Source organism: Mauremys reevesii, linkage group 18 (genome assembly GCF_016161935.1).
Source record: "Mauremys reevesii isolate NIE-2019 linkage group 18, ASM1616193v1, whole genome shotgun sequence".
Classification (NCBI taxonomy): domain Eukaryota; kingdom Metazoa; phylum Chordata; order Testudines; family Geoemydidae; genus Mauremys; species Mauremys reevesii.
Window position 1 is genome coordinate 18,853,990 of NC_052640.1, and position 13,276 is coordinate 18,867,265.

A 13,276-nucleotide genomic window follows, 5' to 3' on the forward strand; every position below is an offset into this window, starting at 1 on the left:
CACGGCTGGGGGAGGTGTGGGGTCAGCAGTGGAGCCCCAGGCACGGGAGCGGAGCCCTGCATAAAGCCTGGGGGTGCTGCAGCCCCCGCCCCCTAGTTCCCACGCCTATGTCACATGTTTATGGGGGCAGTGACCAGGCAGCTGAGCAACATGTGTGAGAGAGAGTCTGGGGGATGCTTCAGGTGACCACAGACCTACACAGGAACGGCTATTGCACAGAAGGAGACTGAGGGGATTTCTCTCGCTCTTATGGAACAGAGGGTTATGCCTAGCCCAGGCTTGGAGGGACCAGCCATTCCTGAGGAAGGACTCTGGGCACTGAGATGGGAATGAGCCTGCAAGGGAGAGGGAGGTTTTCAAATGTAGGAAGCTGAGTGTGATGTTGTCTGATTAAAATATGATTTTGTAAACCATAGTTGCTACCACTGCTACATAATTGCAGCAAATCTTACACAAAATATAAGTCATGGCCAGAAAGGGTTAAACAGCTTGCAGGCTGCATAACCCAAATCCGACCTTTATGTTAGAAATGGTAATTAGGGGCCATTCTATCCTCAGGTAGGCTAGAACTTTGAAATGCAAACCTATATTGTTAGCCGTGCTACTACTTGTGTGTATCTTCCAGGCTTGAATGTAAACAGACAGTTCCTGCCTCTCACTATAACTATTCATTCAGAGATCAAAAGGGAATAGTAACATTTAGATGAATCTTGGATAAAATAATGTCATTGTCTCTATTTCTCCTTGAAGTTTGTAATAGACTACCTAATGGATAAATTGCCCTATGTTAATTTGTGTAACTAATTATTGGTGGTGTTTAGAAAGCAAAAGGTTACATCAAAAGCCTATTGTTTAACCAGGACTGTGTGGTCAAGTGAATGCTAGAACACTGTATGAAAAGACCCCTGGATTCTGATCCTGTTCATCTCAGATCTGCTTGAGGTTTCCTGCAGGGGAAGCCTAAGCCACAAAGACTGAGATCCTACTTCTAACTGCATCGCTCTGAAATATAAACATCGGCCCATAACCTATGGACTATTTCTGAAAGAACTCTGCAGCTACGAAGCTCGCCATTGCTGCTATGAGTCTGATCCTTAACAATTGAACTCATGTCTCTATGGATATTGATCTTTTAATGATTCTCTCTCTCTCTTTTGTTTTTTAATGAATTGTAGTTTAGTTAATAAGAATTGCTTATGGTGTGTATTTGGATAAGATCTGTGTCATAAACAGATAGTTAAGGGTTAAAGTCTCTTTTACCTGTAAAGGGTTAACAAGCTCAGTAACCTGATGAACACCTGACCAGAGGACCAATCAAGGGACAGGATAATTTCAAATCCCTGTGGAGGGAAGGCTTTGTCTGTGTTCTTTGTTTGAGTTGTGTGCTCTCTTTGGATCTAAGAGAGGCCAGACATGTCTCCAAGTTCTCCTGGAGTATTTCCTACTATCCAGTATAGTGAGTGTTAGAAAGGTGAATTAGTCTTATAATTTGATTTCTACATTTGCAATTGTGTGTTTGCTGGAGAAATATCTTTATTTCTGTTTGCTGTTACTTTGATTATTCTGAGAAAGGGGTGGGGGGAGAGCCTCTCCAGGTTTATAACTTAGACCCTGTATTTTTGCATCCTGGTAATACAGAGAGAGTGTACTTTTTTTTCTTTCTTTAATAAAATCTTTTCTTTTTAGAACTTGATTGATTTCTTCCCTTGTTTGGATTTTCAGGGGAAGGGGGGGAAAAGTGAATCCCTCTTTGTTTGATTCAAGGAGTTTGAATCAAGGTATCTCTCCCAAGGACAAGGGGAGGGGGGAAGAAAGAGGGGGGGAATGGTTTGTTTCCCTTTGTGTTGAGATTCAACTTTGAATCTGTGTTCCCAGGGAAAGTTTTGGGGGAACAGGGAGTGTGTCAGACACTTAAAACTTGACTGGTGGCAGCGAGAACCAGATCTAAACTAGGATTTTAGTTTAGAGGAGTCCATGCAGGTCCCCATCTTGTGAACGCTAAAGTTCAAAGTGGGGAATAAACCTATGACAATCTGAAACATTCATTTTCCTGGGAGATAATGTGTCCGATCTTTTGGGATTGGTAGAACCTTTTCTTTCATGTGATGAAATAAGACTTTCAGAAATCTTCATCATATTTGCCTTAGGATGGAGGCCTGAGGATGGATCACTTTAAGGGAACTGTGCCATTTGGACTTCTGAGGAACTAGGAAGGTAATAAAGAAGCAGTTTTATGCTCGTTTGGTAAATCTAAGTATGAGAATATCCACCAGCTTTGGGGGGATTGTCTGCCCCATTCTTTGCAGTTCACCCTAACTGAGTGATCACAGCTGGCTCCCCCCCGGGACCCCCGTCACACTGAGGTTGGGCCTCATCGTCCAATCTGTGCTGCCAGGTGAGAAGCTCCGTCATTCACAACAGGGAGAGATTGGAGGAATAACACAGAACCAGCAGCCACGAAGGGCTTTGCTGATCCCTTTCTGGGGAGACTGTTGGCCTCTGAATCCTCCCTCATCCCAGGGGATGCAATGAACTCCCGGAGCCAGGCCATCAGTGGGTGTAGCTCAGTGTAGTGGCACTGAAGGCAACAGAGGAGGCTGATTTCCACCAGCTGGGAATGTGGCCCCTGCACTGTGATCAGGGCGGGGTTGTCCCTGGGGACAGCGAGGTGTCATGTGTTGATCCAAAGTTATCTGGGAAGATCCTGGCCTGTTTAAAAATGAAACTTCCACCCCACTCCTCTGGCTGAGCCCCACAATGGTGAGAGGGAACAATGGAAGAAGTCTAATGTTCTTCTGTGGCAGGTTTGTGTCTCACTTCCCCATCTGCTTGTGTCATGGTGCTACTGATCACTGCTGCTGTCCCACACCTGACAGTGATAATCAGCCTCGTCCTGCACCTGGACTCCAGTGATGGTTAACGTGGCCGTGTTACCGGAGTTGGCCCCAGAGAATCGAACAGGGATTTCGGAGGGTCTACTACTACTGTGATAGATAAGCAGTAGGGGGGCACTGCCAGGTTTCTGTTGGTACCACTGCACATGGTAGCTCCCAATGTTGTTCCCTGAGCAGGTGAGTTGAGCATTTTGCCCTGGAGACACAGACACGTACTGGGCGAGAGAACCTGCAACAGGAGGAGAAAACACATGAATAAAATGACTCAGCATTGACTTTATCCCCACTTAACATGCTCTTCAGGCAGCCAGGGGGAAAAGCAAACATCATGTAGCACCTGAGCAGTAAGTGAGCAGCGTGAGGAGCAGAGGGGCCCAGGCCATGGTGGGAATCCAGGCAAGCTCGGCTTCCTGAGGCAAACGGGTCTCTGGCTGGGACCCGCCAATTCTCTCTTAAACCCTCGGAGCTGGAGAACTGCCCCTTCATGCAAATCTGCTCCTTGCTTGCTAGCTACAAAAGCCTCCTCATTCACCCCTATGAGAGGGGCAGAGACATGGAGGAAAGATTCTGGGACCAAGTTTCCTCTGCTCTACACTGATGTAAATCCCAGGTAACTCCACTGAACTTTACCTTGTTGTAAAAGTGAAGTAAGTGAAAGGAGAATCAGCCCCTTTCTGTATAAACTCAAATATTTAAAGATGTAGAACAGGTACTGCTGAGCCAAGGCTGCCCTGCTGAGGCATACAGAGCTTGCACCTCAAAAGCATAAAAGGATCATTAAACACTGTGGTTAGACATATCGTATCAGCGTTGGCACTGCCCTGGGGAAAAGTTAAATTCCTGGGGACCAGCCACTGCAGTTTCAAAGCTTTGCCCAGTTTCTGGTAGGAATCTCCTCTTGTAAAGCTTTGGGAATGGAGAAGTGGATGAGGTGTCTGGTGCCTGGCGATGTAAATGCAGAGCAGAATGTGAGCTGGGAAAGCAAAGGGCTCAGTCAGTAAGAGATCGTCCTGCACACGGATTGGGGCTCGGACCATCAGATCCTAGGGCAGAGTTGGAGCCACGGAGGGAAAGGGGGGTAGTTCAGGGGATAGTTTGTGTGTGTTCAATTTGGACAGGTTTCTGCTCAGTGCTGTTTCATGTACGGGCACCTGCTTAGTCTGTATGAGCAGGGAGCAAATGTCACCAGAGAATTACCGGAAAGCGTCCCCTTGAGACACCCTCCTGAGAGACTGAGAAATGACATGGGGTCATTTGTATATGTGTATGTTCTATGGGCTACTCGTATGGTGATGTCTGACGGCACCTGCTCTCCTCTCGTTCCCACCCGCTTCACCTGCCCCTCTCTGCCCACAAGGAAAGAAGGAAAAAGGGGGAACCTGGGAGGTAGCAGGAAAAAAGCATCACTGTTATGATTGTTGTAGCCCCCCATAGTATCCTTCCCCAGTAGCATGCGGTCAAATGATTCGTTACAACCAATGCCCAGTGTCTCCTGCTTGGCATGTTCTAGCTGAAGGGCTCCCTCTACTGGCCAGCGCTACACTTGCAGAAGTGATCTCTTGCCCCAGCTGACAGTTTTACCAACGTTTCCTATTCGAATTCCAGTTCCCCAGGCCAGCTCGGGACCTTGGTTCCTATTCCCCAGCCCAGATTTGCCTCCTGGCAGAATTTTAAAAGTCACGAGAAGTTGCTCTGCTTCTTAGTAACCTTTGCATTGGCCCAGCCATTCCTGCTGACCCCAAACGCTGCAGCCGGCCCTGTTCCCCCAGACAGCCCATAGGGATGCAAAGCTGGGAGGGGAGTTAGAAAGAAGGTGGGGCCTGCTGGGGACAGGGAAGGCTGGGAGCAGAGGGGAGCTGACTCACAGAGGCCAAATGGGGAGTTGTAGCCGCAGGGTCCTGGAGCACTGCTCAGCCCACTGGGTCCCTTAACCCTTCGCTCCCCATGGCTGCTAGTACTGCATGCAGGCTCCTGGCAGCCTCCACAGGTAACATGGGCCAGTGTCATGAAGCAAACACCCAGCTCCTAGGGTTCAAAAATTCTGAGTCAGGCCGCTGGAAATAATGAAATGAATAAATCTACACATGGGGGCCCCATTTTACGTGTAATTTGAGTGTTTGAGCCTTTCTGGCATGCTAGGGTCACATTTTCAATCCAACAGCTAGAAACGTCGTCACCTAGTCACTGAAAGCCGAGGTTCTCATGGAATCACTGGACTTCAGAATCTGGGGCTTTCACCAAAAACCCTAATTAGCACTGGACTCGCGATAAAACCACAAGAGATGGTGACTCTGCTGAAGGGCAATGAAGATGGGAAGTTAAAGGTTGAATTTTGCTCCTGTTCAATGGGAAACCAGTGCAGAGAGCGGTGCCGGGGAATGATGGGCTCTGGGACACTGGGGTGCTGAGTAATTGGGCTGGATTTCCCCTACCTCCCTGGCTGTGCTGTCAGCATCTCTTTTGTCAGCACCTCCTCCTTCCCCATTCCCCTTCTCTGTGGGAGTCCCACAGGGCTCCCTCCTTGTTCTCTATCTGAGCCTTATCCTTCGGTATCTCACTCTGCTCACGTGGGCTCAGTATCACCTCTGTGCTGACAACTCCCCCAGACACTTCTCCACGCCAGCCCTGTCTCCTGCTGCTCATTCTCCCATCTGGCATGGGTCTCTTCGGTATCCCGCCCTTCAATGACTCCTCTGGTGTCAAGCTCACATGAGCCAAAACTGAGCTCAGAAATCTTCCCTGCCAACCCCTCTCAGCCTGTCATGCCTCCTGAATAGCCCTTGGTTTCCTTATCTGTGGCGCCACATGCCCCATTCCCCTCTATACCCATCCACCCCTCTGCCTCTGATGTGTTTCTGCATCAGAAATCTCAGGGCCTGACTCCATTGTCTTTGCTGGAGGCCTTGGGGAAGGTCTGAGAAGGAATTAAATTGTACTGACACTTACGGCTGTGATAGGAATGTTGTCTTTTTTTCCCCACTCTGATGGCAGAGGGGATGCTGACTCTTAGGGAGAAGAAGGTGATAGTCCCCATCCTGAAGAAGGAGAATGAGGAGGGAGCAGGAAATAGCTGTGAATTTCCTGCTCATAAACAGCTGTGTGATTTGTCACAGCCAGAGACAAAACTGTGCAGCTGGTGAACTTTGCACACAAGGCCCAGGCTGGGGGAGCTCCAGGAGGGAAGGGTGTTTTTGTCTCACTTCCCCATCTGTCTGTGTCACTGTGTAGAACAGCACTGCCACTCTTCTGCACAGCACAGTAATAGTCAGCCTCATCTTCTGCCAGAACCCCGGAGATGGTCAAATAGCCGGTGTTACTGGATGTGTCTTTGGAACCAGAGAAACGAGCAGGGACCCCAGAGCCCTGGCCCTTGCTGGAATCTGAATAGTAATACAGCAGGTATCGTGGAGAATTCCCAGGTTTCTGCTGGTACCAGGACACATAGTAGTCACTGATGCTGGTCCCACTGCTCATGGTGCAGGAGAGTTTCACGGTGTTTCCTGGGGACACTGACACTGAGGGCGGCTGAGTCACCACAGGCTGCGAGCTGGAACCTGGAAAATATGGTGGAAATTTATCAACCCCTCCCTGTCCTTCCCCAGCCACTAGTGAGTCTGGTTCTGCATTAGCTTCAGCAGCAACTTATGTAATCCACTCCCCCCTTTTCTCACCTGTGCACCATGTTCCTAGTAGGACGATGAGGGGAGCCCAGAGCATGGTGAGGAGATTTCAGGCTCTTAGGAGAAAACAGCCAGATCCACTGAGATGTCCTGACAGTCACTGGCCCTTATATTGATCCTACTGGGGAAGTGGGAGCATCTAAGCTCCACCTTTATGCTAGTTTGTTCTTATCTGATTGGCTCCTATGATCACAGAGAGCCGGGCACGTGGGAGGAGAGACCATCTCTTAGGGAGGAGCTCCTGCTGTATAAGGTCCCTAGCTCAGCTCCACTCCAGCAATGACCGTCTGCCAGGATCAAGGTTTCATTTGAACGCTCGCACTGGAGGCTGCTGGAGTTCAGGCTGTGTGACAGTTTCCATTCTAACCCCTCGTTTTCAGTGATTTGTAACTTTCCCAATCCTTCCCCTTTCGGCCTGTCATTTCCCTGCTTAGCCTGAGGGTTCACGGATCACTCACACTGATCAGAAACCAACTCAGCAGTTTCTGAGACGGAGGAGAGGGCAATAAATACACTTTGCCCAGGATTAACCATTTCTGGAGCCAACTAGGGCAGAGCTAAGGAGGAAATGGGGGGATTCTGCAAAGTTCCATTCTCCCATCTAAGGGCCCACACTAGAGGAGCTGGGTTTGTGTCTGGCAATGTACATTATTAGGAGCTGTTCTCTGCTCACTGGGATGATTTATTTCCATCATCTCCAGGCTGCCCAGCTGGGCTACACGAGCTTCTGTTTATTCATGAGCAGTTTTTATTGGGCAGAAAATGGAATTCAGAGAAGTGGGCGGCGACTCTGCCGCCCCTTGTGCTGAGAGCTGGGAATGAAAATCCCACTGAGGAACAAAGTGTTATTGTCATTGTTTATTACTAAAGACCAGTGAGACTCATCACAGTCTGAGGAGGCTTCTCCTCAGGAATTCTCCTGGCTCCTTGCTCTTGGAATGTGCTAGAAACATCATGAAAGGCAAAAAAACCACACGAAGTCTCAGCAGCACCAAGACAGACCAAAACACATCTTCCAGCATTGATTAGAAAAGGGAAGGGAGAGCCCGTCTCTGTCCCATGCTACTCAGAGTCCCTGCCTTCTGGAAGGTTCTGTGCCTGACACATGAAGTTCAGCTTTAAGCCACATGACAAAAGCCAGTTCCCAGCTGAATTCAGGCATTTCCAGGAGTTCCTCACAATGGATCTGATCTCACAGACTGGGTCCCATGGCAGACTGGCCACCGTGGGAGGGCCAGGGCACCCAGATTGAACCAGCTGGAAAATCAAACACGGACATGACTCTCCAGTTGGGATATTTAGCCTCTGTTTATTTTTTAAAGCTCCTGGATTATAAAATGGGTGACCAAGCACAGCCCCACGGAACTCACCTCAACCCTGGGAAGGGAAGGGTCTGCTATGAGCAGCACAAACAGTGAGCAGGGGGTGACACTGGCTGACAGAATCATGGCTCATCTCCAACACTTTATTTACTTGCATTGAACACGAGGTGGGACACAAAGAGCTGAGGATCAGTGCAGAGATCCCCTGACCTTGCCCTGAGACCTCTGGTATCTTCTGCAAACGCCCTGGTGTCACTGAACCAGCTCAGCAATTCTGGAGCTGACCCAGCTTTTACAGCCAGGGCAGATTGAGAGGTTCTGACCATTCCTGAGTGAGAGGCCAAAGGCACCGAAGGGTTTCACGCTTGGGAGTAGAGTGCGGGGGCAGCTTCCATTGCCCTGCTTCCGTGTTCAAGTTTCCCCGTTAGAGACGATATTGGTTCTGGGTGGGAGCTCAGAGGGGAGGGAGAGTATTTTAAATCTTAGAAGTGTAGGTTTGAGACATAGAACCCAAGCTTGTCTGAGAGCCCACGACCTCCACTGGCGATGTCAGACCAGAGAGAGGCTGGAGCAATGGAGGGAGATGCACAGTTTATTGCTTTAAGTGTTTAAGAAACGTAAGTGAATTCCCTCTGGTTACAAATCGCTCCCACTCCTCTTGCCCTCAATGGGAACTTGCTGTACATTGAAATCCCCAGTGAGGACAGTGAGTAGGTGACCAGTCGCCTACATGCAGCTGGAAATATTGTTACTGAGAGGAAACATCTTCCCCTCACACCCCGTCTCCCCTACAGAAGGAAGCCCTCGTCAGGACATGTTTTCTTTGATGACACGAGGTTTATGTCTCACTTCCCCATCTGACTGTGTCACTGTGATTCTGAGCACTGCTGCTGTCCCACACCTGACAGTAATAATCAGCCTCGTCCTGCGCCTGGACTCCAGTGATGGTTAACGTGGCCGTGTTCCCGGAGTTGGCACCAGAGAATCGACCAGGGATTCCGGAGGGTCTGCTGCTACTAAAATATATAACGAGTAGCAGGGAGCTGCCAGGTTTCTGTTGGTACCACTGCACATTCTTGCTATCAATGTTGTTCCCGGAGCAGGTGAGTTGAGTGTTTTGCCCTGGAGACACAGACACTGAAGGTGGCTGAGTCAGCACGTACTGGGCGACAGAACCTGCAATAGGAGGAGAAAATTCATGAATAAAATGACTCAGCATTGACTTTATCCCCAGATAACATGATCTGCAGGCAGTCAGGGGGAAAAGCAAACATCATGTATCACCTGAGCAGTAAGTGATCAGCGCCAGGAGCAGAGGGGCCCAGGCCATGGTGGGAATCCAGACGAGCTCGGCTTCCTGAGGTTAACAGGTCTGTGGCTGGGACCCTCCGATTCTCTCTTAAACCCCCAGAGCTGGAGAACGGCCCCTTCATGCAAATCTGCTTCTTGCTTGCTAGCTACTAAAGCCTCCTCATTCACCCCTATGAGAGGGGCAGAGACATGGAGGAAAGATTCTGGGGCTAAGTCTTCTCTGCTCTACAATGTTATAAATCCCAGGTAACTCCCCTGAAGTTTACCTTGTAAAAGTGGAGTAACTGAAAGGTGAATCAGCCCCTTTTTGTATAAAAATCAAATATTTAATGATGTAGAAGAGGTATTGTTGAACCCAGGCTGCCCTGCTGAGGCATACAGAGCTTGCACCTCAGAAGAATAAAAGGATCATTAGACACTGTGGTTAGACATGTCGTATCAGCGTTGGCACTGCCCTGGGGAAAGGTTAAATTATTGGGGACCATCCACTGCAGTTTCAAAGCTTTGCTTGGTTTCTGGTAGGAATCCCCTCTTGTAAATCTTTGGGAATGTAACAGGATGAGGTGTCTGGTGGCTGGTGATGTAAATGCAGAGCAGAATGGGAGTTGGGAAAGCAAAGGGCTCGGTCTGCAAGACATTGTCCTGCACACTGAGGGGCTCGCACCATTAGATCCTAGGGCAGAGTTGGAGCCACGGAGGGGAAGGGGGGTAGTTCAGGGGATAGTTTGTGTGTGTTCAATTTGGACAGGTTTCTGCTCAGTGCTGTTTCATGGACAGGCCCCTGCTTAGTCTGTATCAGCAGGGAGCAAATGTCACCAGAGAATTCCCGGAAAGCGTCCCCTTGAGACACCCTCCTGAGAGACTGAGAAATGACACACGGAGAGTGTGTATGTCCTACGGGCTCCTCGCATGGTGATGTCTGACGACACCTGCTCTCCTCCAGTTCCCACCTGCTTCATCTGCCCCTCTCTGCCCACAAGGAAAGAAGGGAAAAGGGAGCACCTGGGAGGTACCAGGAAAAAAGCATCACTGTTATTATTGTTGTAGCCCCCCATGGTATCCCTCCCCAGCAGCATGTGCCCGAATGAACCATTACAAAAAGTGGCCAGTTTCTCCTGTTTGGCATGTTCTAGTTGAAGTGCTCCCTCTACTGGCCAGCGCTACACTTGCAGAAGTGATCTCTTGCCCCAGCTGACCGTTTTTACCAACTTTTCCTTTTCTAATTCCAGCTCCCCAGGCCAGCTCGGGACCTTGGTTCCTATTCCCCAGCCCAGATTTGCCTCTTGGATGAATTTTTATAGTCAGAAGAAGTTGCTCTGCTTGTTAGTAACCTTTGCATTAGCCCAGCCATTCCTGCTGACCCCAAACGCTGCAGTCGGCCCTGTGCACCTCAGACAGCCCATAGGGATGACGAGCTGGGAGGGGAGTTAGCACTAAGGTGGGGACTGCTGGGGACAGGGAAGGCTGGAAGCAGTGGGGAGCTGTGTGCTTGAATGTTTGAGGCTTTCAGGCATGCTAGGGTCATGTTTTCAATATCTTCTCAGAAATCCCGAGGGCTAGAAATTTCCTTACCTAGTCACTGAACGCCGAGGTGCTCATGGAATCACTGGACTCCAGAATCTGGGGCTTTCAGCAGAACCCCTAATTAGCGCTGGACTTGCTATAAAACTGCAAGAGATGGTGACTGTGATGAAGGGCAATGAAGATTGGAACTTAAAGGTTAAATTTGGCCTTTGTTCAATGGGAAACCAGTGCAGAGAGCGGTGCCTGGGGATGATGGGGTCTCTGACATCTGGGGTGCTGAGTAATTGGGCTGGATTTCCCCTACCTCCCTGGTTGCTCAATCAGCATCACCTCTTTCCCCGTTCCCCTTCTCTGTGGGAGTCCCAGCGGGCTCCCTCCTTGTTCTCTGCTTTTCTCTCTCTGAGCCTTATCCTTCAGTATCTCCATCTGCTTATATGGGGTCAGTATCACCTCTGTGCTGATACATTTCTCCACTCTGGCTGTGACAGTTGGACACCACCATCCGGGATGCCACTTGAGGTGCTGGGGTCTCACTGAGCCCGCCCTTTCCAGCAGCCTGGGCTTTCACACCCTGTTTTTGTTGTGCTAGACTCTCAAGCCCTCTATAGCGCATGTGCACACACACACACATACACACACGCACACACACACAGGTAAGGCCATACCCAGCTGCAGACACAGATGGGCTCAATGGCTCGATGTCTAGTTGGCAACCGGTATCAAGCGGAGTGCCCCAGGGGTCAGTCCTAGTACTGGTTTTGTTCAGTTTTTTTTATTAATGATCTGGATGATGGGATTAATTGCACCTTCAGCAAATTCACAGATTACACTAAACTATGGGGGCGAGGTCGATACGCTGGAGGGTAGGGATAGGTTCCAGAGTGACCTAGATAAATTGGAGGATTGGGCCAAAAGAAATCTGAAGAGGTTCAACAAGGACAAGTGCAGAGTCCTGCTCTTAGGAAGAAAGAATCCCGTGCACTGCTACAGGCTGGGGACCGACTGGCTAAACAGCAGTTCTGCAGAAAAGGACCTAGGGGTTACACTGGATGGGAAGTTGGATATGAATCAGCACTGTGCCCTTGTTGCCAAGACGGTTAATGGCATATTGGGCTGTATTAGTAGGAGCACTGCCAGCAGAGTGAGGGAAGTGATTATTCCCCTCTATTCAACATTTGTGAGGCCTCACCTGGAGTATTACATCCAGTTTTGGGCCCCCCACTACAGAAGGCATGTGGACAAATTGGAGAGAGTCCAGTGGAGGGTGACGAAAATGATTAGGGGGCTGGGACCTATTCCTCAGCCCAGATTTGCCTCCTGGATGAATTTTTAAAATCACTAGAAGTTGCTCTGCCTTAGCCCAGCCATTCCTGCTGACCCCCAAACGCTGCAGCCAGGGGCGGCTCTAGACCCCAGCGCGCCAAGCAGGCGCTTGGGGCGGCCGTTTCCCGGGGGGGGCGGCATTTGGCTCCGATTGAGCTCCCGCCGGCATGCCTGCGGCAGGTCCACCGGAGCCCGGGACGAGCGGACCTGCCGCAGGCAAGACTGCGGCGGGTCCCGTCTTCCCGCGGCTCCGGTTGAGCTCCCGCAGGCATGACTGCGGCAGGTCCGCTCGTCCCGGGCTCCGGTGGACCTGCCGCAGGCACGTCGGCAGGAGCTCAACTGGAGCCGCGGGAAGAGGGGACCCGCCGCGGGACCGGGGAAGGGCGGCGCAGCGTGGGGCAGCGTGATCTCTAGAGCCGCCCCTGGCTGCAGCTGGCCCTGTGCACGTCAGGCAGCCCCTTAGGGATGTGAAGCTGGGTGGGGAGTTAGAAAGAAGGTGGGGCCTGCTGGGGACAGGGAACGCTGGAAGCAGAGGGGAGCTGACCCACAGAGGCCAAATTGGGAGGTGTAGCTCCAGGTTCATGGAGCACTGCTCAGCTCCACTGGGTCCCTTAAACCTTCACTTCCTGAGGCTGCTAGCACTGCATGCAGGCTCCTGGCAGCCTCCGCAGGTGAGTTAGGCCAATGCCATGAAGCAAACAGCTGGCTCCTAGCGTTCTAAAATTCTGAGTCAGGCTGCTGGAAATAATGAAATGAATAAATATACGCATGGATTGGAGCCTTTTGGGCATGCTAGGGTCACTTTTTCAATATCTTCTCTGCCATCCCAAGGGCTGGAAACTTCCTTACCTAGTTACTGAAAGCCGAGATGCTCATGGAATCACTGGACTCCAGAATCTGGGGCTTTCAGCAAAACCCCTTATTAGCGCTGCATTCACTGTAAAACTGCATGAGATGCTGACTGTGATGAAGGACAATGAAGATGGGAACTTAAAGGTAGAATTTGGCCCCTGTTCAATGGGAAACCAGTGCAGAGAGCGGTGCCGGGGGATGATGGGCTCTCGGATACCTGGGGTAGTGAGTCATTGGGCTGGATTTCCCTTACCACCCTGGCTGCTCTGCCAGCATCTCTTTTGTCAGCTCCTCCTCCTTCTCCGTTCCCCTTCTCTGTGGGAGTCCCACAGGGCTCCCTCCTTGTCCTCGCCTTTTCTCTCTCTGTGCG

The 13,276-nt window shown here is 50.4% G+C and overlaps 2 protein-coding genes and 3 gene segments (V, D, J or C); all 5 read right to left on the bottom strand.

The window, feature by feature from the left end:
* LOC120386421 (immunoglobulin lambda-1 light chain-like) overlaps positions 1–13,276 on the bottom strand; it is a 459,811-nt gene that overhangs the window by 231,983 nt on the left and 214,552 nt on the right. The window lies entirely within an intron of this gene.
* Positions 1–13,276, bottom strand: part of LOC120386422 (immunoglobulin lambda-1 light chain-like) — a 482,696-nt gene that overhangs the window by 199,010 nt on the left and 270,410 nt on the right. The window lies entirely within an intron of this gene.
* The window catches only part of LOC120386423, a 309,162-nt gene that overhangs the window by 176,855 nt on the left and 119,031 nt on the right, over positions 1–13,276 (bottom strand).
* Positions 2,843–3,310, bottom strand: LOC120386450. The segment is given in 2 exon segments: positions 2,843–3,123; positions 3,232–3,310. Coding segments are annotated over 2 exon segments (327 nt in total).
* On the bottom strand, positions 4,050–6,645 carry LOC120386271. The segment is given in 3 exon segments: positions 4,050–4,054; positions 6,095–6,448; positions 6,566–6,645. Coding segments are annotated over 3 exon segments (405 nt in total).